The sequence below is a fragment of the Malurus melanocephalus genome, unplaced genomic scaffold (assembly GCF_030028575.1).
Source record: "Malurus melanocephalus ecotype Western Australia unplaced genomic scaffold, MMel_1.1 scaffold_264, whole genome shotgun sequence".
NCBI classification, from domain to species: Eukaryota; Metazoa; Chordata; class Aves; order Passeriformes; family Maluridae; genus Malurus; species Malurus melanocephalus.
In genome coordinates this window covers 184,634-202,162 of record NW_026623496.1, presented here as the reverse complement: position 1 = coordinate 202,162, position 17,529 = coordinate 184,634, and the positions used below count along the sequence as shown (strand labels likewise).

The window sequence follows — 17,529 nt, the reverse complement described above, 5'->3', positions numbered from 1 at the left end:
TTTCTCCGAGAGGGTGGCTGGGCACTGGAAAGTGGTCATGGCACCAAGACTGACAGAGTTCAAGAAGGGTTTGGACAATGCTTTCAGGCACACAGTGTGACTCTTGGGGTCTCCTGCACACAGCCAAGAGTCAGACTTGACAGTCCCTTTCAACTCAGAATTTTATAAGATTCTGTGAACTTCAAACACCTTATATTCCCTCATTAATATTCTCCACTGCACTACATTAATTTGAGGACCTGTTGCAGACTGTTTAGCCCCTTGCCTCACATTATTCTTAGAGAAATTCCCTGAAGGACCAAGAATTTTTTTCTGCGGCAGGAACAGAGAATCACCAGATGTCTTTTGAGCTTTACTGGCCTGAGCAAAGGAACACAGCATTGAGGAGRTTTTTTTAATTACTTYTTTTTTCTTCTGTAATGATCTCCAACAGCTTTTTATTCTGGTTTCAAAAACATTCTTGCTAYATTGGATCATTCTTTTTCTACTTAAGCTCAAAATTTAGAGACTATGCTGTTAGCTCTTACGCTTGACCTATGAAAATGTAAAATATATCTCCGCCCCATTTTTTTTCTATATGAACAAATATGTAAGTAAAAAAGCTCCAAGAACTTAATACGTAGCATCMGTTCTATTGTTCTTGTAGAAATGCATCCACACTGCAGCGTTTCAGCACAAYGTAAGCTGAAGTTTTTACTTTTAGAGCTTGCTGTATGGATTAGTAGCACTTGTACTAATTCACCATTAGTAAAGCTCAGGCCTCATGCTGTCAGAACATAAACAGAGAAGAAAAGAAAAACTACTAATGTATTATGTGATAGGAATGCAATGTTGGCAGTGATCAAGAACTGCAATTTCTTTAGTAATCTCTCCATCTCCAGCTATTAAAGTCTACATAAAGTTTAGTAATTGACATCCTACTGCTATCTGTGCAGGGAAAAAGCCCCAGGACTTTTTCTATCAGACCTCTAGCAGMTTTATCCCACAGTAATACCAGAGGAATCTGTTCAGATTGAGAGYTTTGTCTGTTTTTAAGAAGCATCCACACAGAATGTACATCCTGCTACTCTTGTGCATTTGCCTACTACTTTAAGAGCTTCTGCCCTTTTTTAACCCWTGTTCCTGCTTTTAGATTTTGACAGCTACAGCCCAGAGCAGCCTTATTCAGGCTGACCTCTCTGTACTCATGTGTTTATTCAAAACTTCTGAAGTCACCTGAGCACTTTTCTGCTTGGGCACAGGCAAGGAGACATACAACCACCAACAAGAAAAATAATTTTGTAACTGAGATTTTCAGCATAGGGATTCAAGAGAAATGCTGAAACTACARAACAGATTTTCTGTATTCTTTAGAAGCAGTTCTATGTGCAATGAACTTCATTAACGCGATGACATGGATACCACTATCTTTTCTGAATTTGAGAAAGTCCTCAGTAAGTCATTGCAGTGTATGTAAAACAAGAAATAAGCCTGAGAAATCTATGTTCAATGGTGAAGTATTTCTGATTTATCAGAATGTTTATTTGAAGACTCACAAAAAAAGTTTTTATTATCATTGTTTCTATATAAAACCAAAAGGATGGGAAAAAAGGATCCCAGGTCAATGCTCGAAGAGTGACATAAAATTTAATTGAAAAAACAGGCACAAAAGATTGTGGTAGCAGGTGCTATTTTAACTCTAATAACCTTTATACACCTATGAAGTGCTGACAGAAGCCTTAGCTGTAAAGTCAGTTTTCTATTGATGAAAGGATCCACCCACATGGATTCAATTGCAGGATCAAGGGCATCAGTCATGTAATACTCTTTAGAAACCACATCATCCCTGTTCATTAAAATGCAGACTTTTGTGCCTGCTGTGCTCTGCCATTTTACACAGGTGTCACTGATTTTAGGAGTGCTAGAACATCACTCCAAATATTTATAAAATGCATCTGTTAACTATGAAGTCCTGTTTTCTCTGGATCTCTGGCTAGGCTGTGAAATGAGTTTTCCTAACTGCTAACTCWATTTCTTAAGTCACTAACTCCATGTTAAAATGTGAATGGATATGGACGTCAATATTGAAAGCATTAATTTTAACTGAGAAAGTACAGAAGCAACATATTGTTTGACAGCCATATTGTCAACTAGCACTCTGTAATAAAATAACCTGCATTTGACTCAGCAGTACAATTACAGTGGTAAAACACCACACAGTAAGGCTGCAGAACCTGGCTTAAAACTAATAATTGCATTGAAACAAATTTAAACATACGAGAAGGTCTCAAGTGTTGAAGGAATTCATACCAAGTATAATATTTTGTAGTCCCAGCCCATTATCAGAAATGACTATTAGCTAATATTGAATTTCCTGTAAGCTGCAGAGAGAAAAAGTTTCTATTCTGTGCGTTCAAAACCAAAACAAGCGAGCATTTCTGCTGGAAGGTGTCCCTGCTTAGGGCAGAGGGGTTTGAACTAGACAATCTTTAAGGTCCCTTCCAATCCAAACCATTCTAGGATTTTATGATTTCTCTTTGAAATTCTCCTCTCCAATCTGAATGCTTTACCTGCTGAATTGAACAAAAATACAGCACCATGTTTTGGTCTCTTTATTTAGGCAGAAGACCTAGAAGAGGTCTGAAATGTAACACAAAAATTAAAGCTAGGATTTCCAAAATGTGTGAAAGCCTCATCTTTAACACAWGAGCTGTTCACATCAAAATAGTCARAACCTCRTGAATTTCATGATCCAGAATGTTAGATTACAAGATCTTTATCAAATCAGGAGCAACTCCACATCATCACAACGAATTTTGTTCCTCCTGATGCTGCTGCTTCACGCTGCATTGTTTCATTAATTGATTTACCTACATTACACCAGGAATACTTGTTCAGGTGGTGTTGAAAAATTCTGGCTTTCAATTTACCAGTAAATTCTCTCCTAAACTTCCAGAATCTTCCATATAGTGATTCAGGTTAGCTTTTCACACCATTGAAAAGTATGCACACACTTTTTTGCTGAATTATCCCTTCAAGCCTACATAGTAAAAGCCAAGCACATGCTCAAAGTTCTTACAGCTCATATCCCAAAGCTGAGATGCATAAGAGAGAAATGAAAACTCTGAATAAAAAGCTTAATTTTAGCAGATTTTAACATGAAATTGAAATGCATTTTGAATTACATATATCCAACATTAATGGTTACAGAGATTTAAAAAAAAATTAAGAAAAATCATACTAACTAACTTTATGAGGGCACAAAGGCATCTTGTCACAGGATGATGTTAAACCCCTGATAGATGTAATTTTTAAGTGCTTTCAGCAYATTTTGGAATATGCCCTGGTTTATGTTTCTGAAACTTCAGATTCAGTTACTCATTAACACAATCAGTTTCACTACAAGATTACTACACTATACTATATTTCACTACAATATTACTATATTGATTATTACAAACATCAACATTGCAATCCAAAGTATGCTGAAAGAACTGCATAAAATCCCTCAGCCCCTAAAGCAAAGCCTGCCCAGAGCATGATCCATTGACTGCCTTTACATACCTGACGGACCAGTCCTTTCTCCGTATTCGCCTGCCCCACTGTTATTTTGCGCAGGAATCTGTCRTTTGTATCCACCACTGGAATAAGGGAACAGCAAAAGCAAAACATGTCAACAAGGAYTCAGGAATAGGGGTTTTTTCAGACATATCTGTTGTTACATATATAAGGCTCGACTGTTCCAACAGTGCAACCAYAGAGCCACACTTCTGCCTTTAGCACTGGCACTGACTTGGTTGTTCCCTTCTGGTTGATACYATTTGATGACAGGTGGAAACAACTCAAATAGAGTTTATTTGAACAGSATTTGAAGCTAACAGATTCTTAGTATTTTAACATAGGACTTAGTATTTTACCTACATGAGAAAAATCAGTCTTAGTAGATACAAAGTACCAGATCTACTTCAAATCATCTGCTTCATCACTGACTTGTTAAGAATTGATTTTAAGACTGGGTGATGTTGGTTAGATTTGGTCAGTTCCCCTTTTAAAGGATGATCATGCTGTCAGATTGGTTCTTCCAGGCAAGTATCTTTCACACACATCACAGTAACCAACTCCACATTCAGCTGCACAGCATTCAAAGGAAGGCTGGTTTGTTTTTTCCAACTGTCTCCATAAACCAGCTGCTATTTAACATAACTTCAATTTCTTGTATTGGCAATTGTATTCCTGTTATGCACCTGTGTTAATGAAAACAGGCTGAGAGAGTTGGGGCTGTTCAGCCTAGAGAAGAGAAGAGTCCAGGGAGACCTTATAGCACCTTCCAGTACATAAAGGGTCCAGAGAGGGACTCTTTCCAAGGGTATAGAGTGATAGGAAAAGGGGGCATGTCAATCCCCACAGAATGCAAAAACAGACTCTCTCTTTCTAAAGGCTCTGTAGTCCTAAAAATGTTTAAGTTTGCATCAACCCTAAAATAAAGAGTGCAAGGCACTCTTGGTAAGTTCAGCCTGGAGTTTGACAATGAACTCAATCTTCTGGTAGATTTGAGTCCTGCTAATTTATAAGCAGAGAATCCAAGAACCTCCAGAGAAGTTGTCTGTACTCAAGGTCAGTGAAATCAGCTTCTTCCACTTTTCCTGCTGCTTTTGGAGATTAACAAAACTGTCTGTACAGAAAAGGATGACATAATCACCCAAGAACAAGAGGGACTTTGAATCTCAATCTTACACAACCTCAATTCAAGGTTGTGAGCGAGCTGGAAAAAAAACAAGTTTTAAGTCACTTCCCCTTTCTTGGGCATTTCTCCTGGGGCTGTTGTAAATACCACACATACCTTTTCCCTCTACACAGTCTTTAGGCCCCTAATTTCTTCAGGAATTCCATTTAAGGAATGGTGCAACACGGATTTGGCTAACTCATTTTGGTTTCTATATATACACAGTCATTCTCTAAAACACTGTGCTCCTGGCAGCAATTGCAGAGCAGAGCCCGGTACCAGGAAGCCGTGGCCTCACCCCAAGCTGTGGTCCCATATGGCACTATGAAGCCATATGGCAAGCTGTTCTCCCCAGCACAAACTCCTCCCTTCTCTTCCTTGGAAGCTCAGTCTCAACAGTCAGGCTTAAGCAGATCTAAATGTCTTTCCTGTCCACTCAGGCACTCTTGAGGGCAGGAAAAAGCCTTCCCACCAGCCTGGACAGCCAGTGAGCTGCTTTTTCGTCTGGTGAAAGCATGCAACCTAAACACCCTTACCATGAAATTTTAAGTACCCCTGAAACTCCTGGTCACTGAGATACACATACTTTTTCACTGTGGTCACTCATTCTCCAAMAAGATTCTAACAGCTGCAATAAGTAGTAATAAAATAAAAAATAACTCGTCCTGCCACAAAGCAAATTTTTCTTTCGCCAAATTTTCCCTCTCCCTTTACCCAAAGTAAACTTTTCACCAACGTTCAGGCTCAAACAAGTGTTAGATTTAATGTATCCGCTTTCTTATSCTCTAGAGATGCACACAGAATCTGAATACTAAGAAGGGAAGACTAAGAAGGGAAAAGCTTTCCCACTTTTCAGTATACTATACGTTTTCAAGTTAGTGTAAGCTGACAAAGAACTGAAAGTCTGTGATACTTCTACAGAAACAGGTCCTCACAAAAATTAATTTTCAGAAAATCTGATRGCTTAACTCTTCTTCCCTAAAAATTCCCTGGTATGTAACAAGCTTCATAGACATATGSACTGCAGAAACAGTCCTAAATAAAACATTCTCCAAGTTATCTAAAACATTCCTAAACCAAATTTTTTTCTGCAATGTTTAAGGTTTGTACATCATATAGAGCTGTGTGGAATAGAAATTTCACTAACATTGTTTGAGATTAATTAAATAACTCACTTGAGGTTAACAGCTGTTGAGCAATGTTGCCYCCTCCCAAACCCATGCTGATAAAAACGAGGAGTCATATTACACAAAACATTTATATTACYTCTTCATCCTAACACAGGTCTCTTCCAGACACACTGTGTGACTAATAAAAAACATCTTATGCCACATCCCCAGAATTATCTTGAGAAAAACATTCCCAAGTCTGAGATGACATGCACACAGTAAAGCCTGGCCAAGACTCTTCCCTCCTCAATAGATTCACCTTTTTTTTTTCTAACCATCACTGTACATTCCATTTAACAGTGATAACTTAGTGTTTGAGAATTAAGAAAGAAAATAAAATCCAGTGGTATTTAGATCAAAACTTTATGCAGAGTTTACCTTCCTAAAGAAGAAAACTGTATAGAAATTGAGGTAAACAATGGAATCTGACCCAGTACTAGAACTGGGAAAAGCAGTGGGGAGCTGTCTAAGGGTATCAGAGTGGATATCAGTTTGCTTGGCAACAGTAYCACATCTTTCACGTCTTTTTCCTAATGAAGAAAACAACTCAAGAGAGTCCAAAAATCAGAAAAACACATAATCCCTTAAGCCTATTGAGTCTCTTGGGCTACCCAGGCTTCTGAGCTTAGGAGAATGAGGGACCAAAATCAAGAAGAATAAATACAAATAATCTTGAACCATAATAGAYAAAGTTAAGAAAAGAATGTCTGAGATTTCCAAAATGCATAGAAAAGACAATTCATATGTCTGGAGAAGTATTATCTAATGTGAGAAAGACCAGGATGTATTTAAACTATCAAAGAAACCTATCTTTCAGAATTTTAGCRAAGTCTCCTGAGTTATTGCAGCTATTTGACCAAGTTTAGAGCAATGGGCTGCACCTGCATTTGTTACGCRCCCACACTTGCAAATTGTCAATTCTTACAGTCAGAGCAGAAACAGCTCTGATTCAGGTAAAATTAAGCAAATTAGGAAACAAGTTATGATGAAATCCAAGGTGAAGTGAGGCTTTCTGACTACATACCCCTTTGCCATGTTATGGTTGATGGGTCAATGTCAAGGCGCACAAATTTGCTGATCTCCTCTTCTGTCAAAGTCTCAGGATCAGTCTTGCWTATTCCCAGTCTCTACACACAAAACAAGTTCAAGAACTGCAATGAAATAGCTTATTTGTTTCAAATGGTGTAGCTACTCTGGCTTTTCAACCCCACACATGTTAAGAGGGGACTTTCAATCTTAGTAACACTCTTTTGAGAAAAATGTAACCTGATGCCATAACGATTTCTTTACAATTGACATTGTTTAGATATAAGGAATCATTATACTGAGAATAATTCACAGCAAAGTAATTCAATTATATTGGAAATTATGAATCATTTATTTGAATATTATAAAGCCAAACTTTCTTTACTCAGTTGTAGGTCTCAGTTGTGAAGAGAGACTCAGTTGTAGGTCTCAGTTGTGAAGAGAAAAATCCATTTTAAATATACAGATAGCTGGTATGTCAGGAATAAAGCAAACACTCCCCCTCTTTCCCTAACTTGTTATCTGTAACAGTGTAAACAAGAACAAAATGAAAATACTTGAAAATTCTGATAGAACAATCTCTGAGATTGCCTCAGAGTCAAGCAGGATCACCCCCATTTTAGTTCACTGACATTCAAAGGAGCAGCACAAAAGCTTAAAAYGTTATGAGAATTCTTTTTCCCCCCAAAACAGAAGCTGGCACTACCTCTGTCCTTCTTTCCACCCCCGAATTCCAACTGTGCACATTGCCATCCAATGACTGAAACATCACCAGTCAGGATTCATATGCCAACAACAAACATGGAACTGGTCACAGAAGAACAGGAGCTGTCCTTAAGGGTCCTATTCAAGGGCCTCATGTTCTCTTTCTCCTACACTAGTGGACTCTGTTCCTCTCTAGGTACCTATGAGAATGGCAGTCTCAAATCCAGATATGATATTCATACATGAACTGCACAGGAAGCTCTTCTGGAAGCATTCAGCAAGAAAGATGGGATGCAAAAATATCCTGTGCATTCAAATGTACCCCTTGAAGGAAGAACACTGTCAAACTGACATCCATAAAACCCCAAGAAGTATACGCTATATTAAATTTTCAAAATCAGAATATATTGCAAAACCAAAGAATGTGAGCTTTCAAATGTGACTATACCATAATTGGAAAAGTATTTTAAAAACCTCTAACTTTAATATTTCATCAGAAAAGATGCAGCATTTAAAAACATTACTGGTTTATTTCAGGAGAAAAGAATAGCAAAAATGTTAGCTATAAAAATAATAACATACCCAGATCCTATTACTCCAAGGATGATGCTTTCAGACAAGTCTAGGCTTGATATATTCATGAGGGTTTATACAAAGTCAGTCCCATACATCAAATAATTTTAAACCACTTGTGTAAGAGAATACATTTCTGAAGAGACACTATAATTGWGGAGAGACTGAATTAACAACTTACTCTCAGGCGGGCAAGCTGAATAGCAGAAAATCCTCTCACACCATTAACTACTGGAACCAGCCTATTATACAAAGACTAGAAAAACACAMAAGAAGTTGAAAGAAAAGGTCATAAAAAGCTAATGCTTTTTTAATTTGTTCCATCTAATTTCAGTAAGAATTTCCTGACCACATAAATTGTGTACTTCTGGTTAAATTTAAAAATTCTGAGAAGGTGGCAGGCTTCCGAGCCATACCTATGATTCAACAGTCTAAAATCCAATTGCCACAAATTACTCAGTTTCACAAAAAAAAAAAAATTTGAAACCAGAAACCTTTTAAAACTTTAACCAAGGTCCAAAGTATTTAAACTATGATTACAATTTCCAAACTGGCCTAAATGTACACATGTATTGTACCAAGCATACCAAGCAAAGGGGATATGACAACTCTGCTCAGTCTTAACTGCAGACAGAAAGAAGAGGCTCCTTCTATTATCTTCTCCCTTCCCTTTAAAGACCCAGGTTAAGATTTTTAAGGTCACAACATATTTAGCAGAGGGACAAGCATCTAGTTTATTTTCCCCATAACTGCTTCTTCTTCAGGTACATCATACCCAACTACACAGYAGAAAAACAACCTGTAACTTCAAAGTGAGTCCACAAATTATTGCAAAGAATAAGATTATACATAGGGAAAACATGTTTTATTACACCATTTAGTACAGTTTGAAATAGTTGACAATGTTCTGGGCATAGGATTCTTATCTTAAAGACTACCTTATGGTAATTATTTGCTAGATAAATATATTGTATAAGGAAAATTTTCTAGCCGAACACAGAATGGCTTCAGCAACAGTTACTGTTCACATGGTGAAAATATAAAACTATAAACAATGTGTTTTTCTCTGAAATGCCWTTTGTTGAAAAACTGAGAAGAAAAATTATCATCTGGATAGGATAAAATAATTCTCACCTTATCAGATTGAGTATTCTCATGCAAGATCCTGGCATCAATAGCAGCHGCCAGCAAATTATTTGCAGCAGTTATAGCATGAATATCTCCAGTCAAATGAAGATTGAACTAGAAGGGGGAAACAACAAGATCTTTTTRTAACAAAATATTTAATTCAATCATTAAGATGAATTAGCAGCAGCAGTCATTATCTCCTTGAGACTGCAGCTCTGATTAGTCAGCTATCAGTGTAGGCCAAAGACTTCCAGGTGGAAATACACTGAGCCATATGAAGAACTTGTTTTCATTGAGTACATGGTAAACTGCTCTAAGTTTAGCCAAAGTAAGAACATCTTCATTCTTTGCTTAATGATTCAAGAATAAGAAGCCAAGGGCTACAGTTCCGCATCATTAATACTGAATTAGTTTAATGGCAGTAATTATAAACTGAGCCTGCCCCAGAGCACACCATGCCTGCAGCTTTGTGCAGTGCCAGCTTTCTGTTAGCTGCAGGAAAATAGCCCCTGACCTCACAGGCATGAACTTTGCTGATACAAAGTTTGATAAACAGTTTTGTGAAAATTCTGAAATGAGCATCTCAGAATAAATTATRTTTCATAGGTACTGTATTTTTTATGTGTCTGACAGATGGAAGGTCAGTTTTAATGGCACTTCAGGGCTGCTTGGACCAGCTGTGCATGGTCAAGGTGGTCTTCACCGTTCTGGCCATAAGAGACATTTTGCTGAGCTCTAAATTAGTCTCTCTTGGGGTGAAATTGTCACRCATTTCCAAACAAGCACTGTGAATATCATAGAATCATTATGGTTGGAAAAGATCTCAAAGATCATCAAGTCCAATGTTTGGATGAATACCATCAGGCCCATTAAACACACCACAGACTGCAAGCTGAGGCTGTCTCACCTCCTCCATGGGGATCACTTGAGCGTATCCACCCCCAGCTGCTCCACCTGCACAGGGAAGCACAATGTCACATCAGAGTCTCATCAGCTTTGGAAAAAAACAACTATCCTTAACACACAAAGTGAAACAAACAGCAACGAGGACACATTTTCGTYGTTTTAATTTCTATTAGAAGATCAGTGATGAACCCAAAACATGATTTCCTTAATCTTGCTGGCTTTTTTTTTTATTAGATGGTAGTAGAAAAGGAATTATTGATCTGAAATCAAAGACTACACATGATGGATGAGGTTCTGGCTATGTAATGTTCTGCTCCTGCCCAGATTTAGGACACAGTCATGCACATGCAGCTGCTGGGTGGAAAGACATAGCAGTCACAAGCAAGCACTGCTTCTGAATGAAACTTTCACACCCTTGCTTGAGCACTCCTTCCCCACTACATCTCATGGTACAGACAAAGAAATTTGCTGCTGCCTATGCACAGGTCGAGTGGAGGGATTAAAGCACTCACACGCACCAGTCTTAGCTGAGAAGCACCAAGCACCAGGAGCCTTCCAGCTGAAACCAAACTTGTTAACTTAAACTTCAGCAAAGCAAAGCAGGGCGGATGGGGAGTGCTTGCCCAGCTAGGCACCAATTTCAGCTGAGAAATGGCAAAAAAAAAGATTGCATTACTTCCTATCAGCATTGAAGACGGGCTTGAAATCTGGCTGGGTCTTACCTGGCCCTCAGGCTCTTATAGGGTTTCTAGGCAAAAAGGCAGCAGCCCACGGTTAGAGGCGACAGCTCAGGAGAACAGAGAGAAGAKGTTCAGACCTGGCCAAATGTATGCTGCTGCACAGCTGAACCACAACTGCTAAATTCCTTGTATTGCTTGGAAACATCCAATGTGGACTCTTTCTCAAGGAATAATTAAACAGTAACATTTAGAAACACATTTAAAGAGTCTCCAGGTAGAGGGGTTGGCTGGAAGGGTGTGTACTCACACAACATTCTTCCTGGATAATACATCCCTCTGCCTTTCTTTATGTTTAGGCTTTATCTGCATAATCAATACACGCTAAGTGCGTGAACATAGCTATGAGCCTTGCACAGAAAGTGTGTGCAAGAAATSGTAATCTGTGAGTTRGTTATGYATAAAAATCAAATATGCTACCCTCRGACAATCCACTGAACGAAGTAATTCAGAAATTAAAAGAGAAGAAACGAAACTAAAAAAGCAACAAAGCAGTATTTCTTAATATGGAAGAGGTCATAGGTTCTTCAAATACTATGTACCTTTAACTCCAAAAGTAGGTCCTTGAGAAGGTTGTCTCAGACAAGCAAAGGAATTAATGTTAAGGTGTGCAGTGAGCGCCTGAACAAGACCAATTGTGACCGTGCTTTTCCCCTCTCCTAGGGGCGTAGGGGTTATTCTAGCAAAACAAGAAAAAAGATTAATCAAATTCTTTGCTGATGTCAGCCTGGCTAAGGATATCAGAACKTAGAGCTTTTGATTTCAATGAAGAATATTTGTACAGCAAATTTCAATAAGATTACTTTATCTTCAGAAAAATACTGCCACAATGTTAGCCTCTAGCTCAAGCTGGAATGCTAATATACATGTGTCTTCTATTTAAGCAATTTACTATGATAGCAGAAAGAGAAAAGATTATTTTGGCAAAAGTTCTAAAAAGAATATATTGAATTTAGACATTTTTATTACAGCACAAAAGTCTCACCAGTTTCATTARCAAACCATCCATCATGATACTCTAAGCATATATTAATATTTTTCTGTAGTAATGCATGAGATCTTTTACTCCCATTGCTCAAACTTTGAATGAAATAATAGAATATCTTAAGTTAAATAACCAACACTTTTGTTTCTAGTACTCAACTATCCCTTTCCAGATTCCACGTCATCATAACCCCAAAAATGACAGATCAATGGCTTTTCAAATAAAACAGGACACAAAATTCTCTATATTCAATTGGACATGATTTATTGTACRATTTTGTTTTGGAAATTGAAGGGCAATAAGGGACAATGAAGATCACTGTCCATACAAAAGTTTAAAAGCCTCATGCTACAGCTCCCATACCTAGACCATGACCGAAACAGGACAGCATTTTAGAAAGACCTCCARTCTCAAATCAAAGATCAGATCTCCACTCTATTCTTGTCCCTAGAGGGGACTCTATTCTTGCCCTTTTAATGAAGGGACAATGGCAGCTGATTTTGCAAGTGGAAAACTTCATCAGCCTTCAATGAATGAGAGACACCTCAGTTTAATGATCTTCTCTCTGCTCTCAACATCAGCACATTTGTTTATGATCCATGTTAAAAGTGGTGGTGGAGGGGGAGCTAGGCTTTTTCTTTTCTTTCCATTTTTCTTTCTTGAAGTATGAACACATCTCATGCCTCCAAACTGCACTCAAATGATTCATTTGAGGCCCAGCATTTCTTTTTCTGACTGGCAAAAGAAGAAAGCCACAGTCTTTTTCCCACTCACACCACTCTCACACAAATCCTCCTTTTTGGCAAAGTGTAACCATTCGGATCTTTGTTGTCTTTTCTACCTGCAGAAAAGWACTTTAGTGAAGCTGATGTAAGAACTAATGTTCATTCCCAAGGAAATACAAGCATGCACATRGATCCTAGTCAAAGGGAAACCCTTATCCTGTGACCTTTTCAAAACTTGAACTGAAACATCTAGCTCTAATTAAAAACACTTCCTTCCCCAACTAGTAAGTTTTCCAATATATTGCTATTCTCAGATCACAATTCAAATGGCATAAAACCATCAGTATAATTGTAAGATTCAGCTTAGTTCAGTCAGTTCACAGATTGGCAAAAGCCTTTTTGTCCCAAAAAAGAAAATAGATGAAAAACATTAACTTTGCACAAATCTACCTTTTACAGCATCATCAGATCCTGGGCTTTTGCTTTAAAAAGATGCCTTGGATRGATACGTCTGGAAAAATTTGGGTAATAGGACGCAAGCCAAATTAACATCTTTATATTGTTCTAGGAAAAAAAAATCCAATTCAGTAAAGTAATCTTCTAACTAAAGTTTCAATGAAATCGAAGGGGTTAAGCACATCTATAAGAGATTCCCTGAATTCTTCACTTTGAACTACTCTTATATGGCCATGGATCACTTATTTGGGGCACTKGGTTTTTTAGTAATTTTCTCCCACATTTTATAACACTGTGTTCAACAACCATCATATTCTAAAACACCATCAGTAACTTACTATTCAGAATATTCCATTATCCTAGAAAGGCACTTCTTTGACTTAAAAAGGAATTCACAGAATTCTAGCAAAATACCCATACAGAACCAAAAAAAGGTGGGAGATTCAGAGCATATCCTTTATCTACTCTCAAAAACAGTTTTCATCCCTGATATTTTTTTTATTCATCCTAGGCCACCTTATTTCCTTCTGATCTACTGCAGGAGCACAGAACACTACCTCATTTCTTTTGCTTTCCTGCAGTTCCAGGAAGAAAGGATCCTTTTAGTTTCTACATTGTCAGGACTGGGAGCCCTCAGGGTTTTACTGTTGCCACAAGGAGATTCCCTTTTTCCCACCACTCTTTTTTCTCATATCCTTTTCGTCCTGTGATGCTTACTTTTGTACAAATATGTTTCTTTCAGAGCACCACAGCCAGGTTAACTCACTTTTACCACCAGTTTTCTGACTAATGTTCTAACACTGGTTTCCCAAAACTCAGTCTAGTAACTCTTAGCATGAATTCTCCTCACCCCTTGTTCTCCTACTATCTCATTCACTTTTTTCYATTGTCCTAATCTCATTTACTTGATCCTCTTATTCCTGTGCATTAAAGCCAGATTTAAGGAATATATGAGTAATCCTGAGGYATTACTGCATTCAAAGGCTTAACACAGTAACAGCTCTTGAAGCTATCAATTATTTAAAAATAACAACAAAACTAAAAAAAGAAAAAAAGCAACAGTAACAAAACACCAAAAAGAAAATATTCCACTATGAAAGAGACACCTATAACTGTCTACTGGAAGGTACCAGTCAAGAACTTTCCACAGCCCCCTAAAACTTGGTGCACACAAKGGTGCACTACTAACAGAACAATTTGCATTTGCAGTGCATCCTGTTGGTGGCTACCTCTATTTGTGAGCATCAGACAAATGAAGCTCACGTTCAAGAGAAGTCACAGACACCACCCCTAGTTATTTACTCRGTTCAGCTCAAAACCTGGCAGGTGGCTGATCTGCCATGCACAGCAACACAGGGACTCTTTACAACCCTTATGAAACCAGCAGAAYCAAAGATGCAGCCTCTTACCCAGCAAATGAAAGGAAATTGGAACTGACAAATGCATAACCAGAAGGYATCTTGTTAGCATGAAGAAAAGTATCTACTTGTCACAGAAGACAAGACACAATCAAGTGTAATATTGCTAAAATGTTCTGGTAACTCAACAGGCCTGCTCCAAAATGACTGTGTAAAATGAACCAGAAAGCACTGGGAGTTTTCTGTGGGACAGAGATTTCTCCAGAAGCAAAAAGAGAAACACACCACTGCTCAYTGATTAAACTGGCAGGAAGCCTCAAGAGCTAAACAGTTATTTATTCTTTTCAGCAGCTACCAAAATCTCAGCTTTAAACATTGGTTAAAAGAAAAAGAACAACATTCATTTCACTGTAATGAAAATTCTATTCCAATAATTTCCTTTTGAAAGCTTATTTAAAGTATCTTAGCTTTTGTACCTGCTCTACTTTGATTGGGTTTTATAAATGAAATAATCCACTTAAGCTGTTTTGTGGACATCGAGCTGTTTTTGCTGGCTACACTACTAAGCCTACACTCTCAATAGCTTAGGTCACTTGCTCACATGGGTATAAAATTACAACTGCCAATGGCTAACTTTAGCTCAACTGTGCAATGCCATGTTTTAACCTTATGCAAATTGAGGGAAAACCTCCTTTAAAATGCAATACATTTTAATGAACTTCAGGAAACTTTTACAGGCATTTGCATTATTCTTCAAATTTAGTTTCTTTAGTATGTTTTCAATGAAAACACAGAAACCCCACAATCATTTTCTGCCTTAAAACTTACTTTGCCACCTACCAAGCAGTCATCAGCTCCTTGGCAAAGCAAGTTTTCCATAACATTGGAAAGCCTTCTCTCTTTATGTATATCCAAAAAAGATAAGAATATGCAGACTTTCTGTTTGTTTGTTATACATCACATTAGCTTACAGCAGAGCTGTTTCTGTGGGAAAGCTACATGAGGTCTCCCAAAGAGAAAATAAACAAACAGGGAGATGATACAGCGCACCATCTGTAACCTCCTCACAGCTACGCCAGCCRCAGTGACTCCAGCAAGAACTTCACTGGATATGTGACAATTCTCTTTCAAATTTCCTACCTTCAGCTCACAGATATCAGCAGATTTAAAGATTTTAGTGAGTTCATAATTCCTGTGATCCACGTGGAAGCCTGCAAAGCCGGGCTATGGAGGCCATGGGTAATTGATCTCCCACCTACATCCATCTCCCATCCCAGATTACAATTGTCAGAAATGTATTTCYGAGCCCAGAAGTGTTGCAACTGCTGTCACCTTATCGAGATGAGGTTATGACAGTGTTGCCATGGCATCCTTTGGGAGATTCCAAATACAAAAGCACAGAGACCACTATGAAGGTAAAATAACTGAAAAAAAGACAAAAACAGAGGAATTCTCCACTACAAACTCTCAAAATCTACTCTGGGCTCATACAAGACAATCCCAGTCAGGAACAGTGCAACCACATGACCAATACATGACAAACTGTCTCAACTATGACTCTACTTGGGACTGTCAGACAATTCAGGGCATCAACACAGGGGTATTTCCCCCTCTTGTTCTTCCCTGAATCTTTCTTCTAATTTTTGTTTTCCTTTTGCTTAGCTTTTAAGCACATTGCAGCCAGAGACACAGTGAAAAGAAACACAATCCAAYACATACCTATTAGAAGAAAAATGCAATTACAAATCTGCAATTTCTATCCCCCAAATGTTTACCATCACWTAAGGATTACATTACTATTTTATTTACCAAAAAGGTAGTTCATCACAGAATAATCGATTAATGTTAGGAGAAAAGTAGTTTTTAAATTTTCCAGCATTTAAAATTCAACACACTTCTTACTAAAAGCACCATTATATCTCATAATATTCCACTTTTAATTCTTCCTCATCTTGCATTTTTGAAGCGAACAAGTTTCCAGAATTATCTGCTAAAAGCCACAGCACTGGAGCATTTAGAAACAAGATGTAGACACATACAAACACACAAACACACACACACACAGATTCTCACAAACTTGAGCTGTAATTTCATACTGTGTTTGTGAATACGCCATCTACATGCTTGAATGCAAGATTAAGTTACCCTGGACACTAAACTTAGCTCCTAGGTCATGCACAAGCTGCATTCATTTGCATGCTCTCAGCTGGCAATGAGTGGAGGCAGTTTTGAGTTAACCTATCCTGAAAAGAATTGTTTAGCACACAAAAAGCCTGTTTACAGGCAGCTGATGCTCAAGAACCTATTACTCCATGATAACTTGTGGCTCTGCCCCCACAGAGTCTTAACACGAGAGCCCTACAGCAAGCCAAACACAAAATAAAACAGCAAGAATTAAAAAAAAAAAAAGGAGAAAGAAAAGATTGGTCTCCATACAGAAGAAAATAGAAGTTATGAAGAAATAAAGTCTTCATTCTATTTTTGGGCATCATGATCCATTAATGAAACAGCAATATTTCAGCATACAAAGTTTATATAGCAGGAAACACTTAGGCATATTTGTTTGCATTTAGAAAGAAGAAAAAAGACTTTGCAGCTAGCAGCTTTTTAAAGAGCCGTAAATGCAACTATCCTTAGAGATAAAAAGGCACATTTTAGTTGCATTTTGCTGTTCAGAACAAGAAGTTTGGTTTTCAGCACATCAGGAATAAAGCAGACATGCATTTGCAGCAAATACCTATAAATTKCTTGACACTGTGAAACATTTAGACCTGAATATGCATTTAGAGGCACAAATATTGCTGGCTGCATCACGGATGGAGGTTGGAGATCTTGCAGATTCTTGAATACACGCACACAGAATTTACACTCCTTTCACATTCGAGAAGTTCCCATCATATATAATAAATATTTCCACCAGACCCTTAAGTACCAGCATATATCTTAAATGCTTCTTYGAAGCACTGAAAATTTATTCTGAAGACCTATACTGCCTCATTCTAAAATGATTTTTAAATATCTTTGGTTATTGTAAACAAACATAATAATCCAAATGGCAG

The 17,529-nt window shown here is 37.8% G+C and overlaps 1 protein-coding gene across 1 annotated transcript in view; it reads right to left on the bottom strand.

The window, feature by feature from the left end:
• Positions 1–17,529, bottom strand: part of MTHFD1L (methylenetetrahydrofolate dehydrogenase (NADP+ dependent) 1 like) — a 137,423-nt gene that overhangs the window by 91,506 nt on the left and 28,388 nt on the right. The window contains exons 12-17 of the mRNA XM_057375921.1: positions 11,489–11,625; positions 10,211–10,257; positions 9,310–9,417; positions 8,357–8,431; positions 6,896–6,998; positions 3,544–3,620 (exon numbers count right to left, since the gene is read on the bottom strand). Of these exons, the coding sequence (XP_057231904.1) occupies positions 3,544–3,620; positions 6,896–6,998; positions 8,357–8,431; positions 9,310–9,417; positions 10,211–10,257; positions 11,489–11,625 (547 nt within the window). The remainder of the gene's footprint in view (positions 1–3,543; positions 3,621–6,895; positions 6,999–8,356; positions 8,432–9,309; positions 9,418–10,210; positions 10,258–11,488; positions 11,626–17,529) is intronic.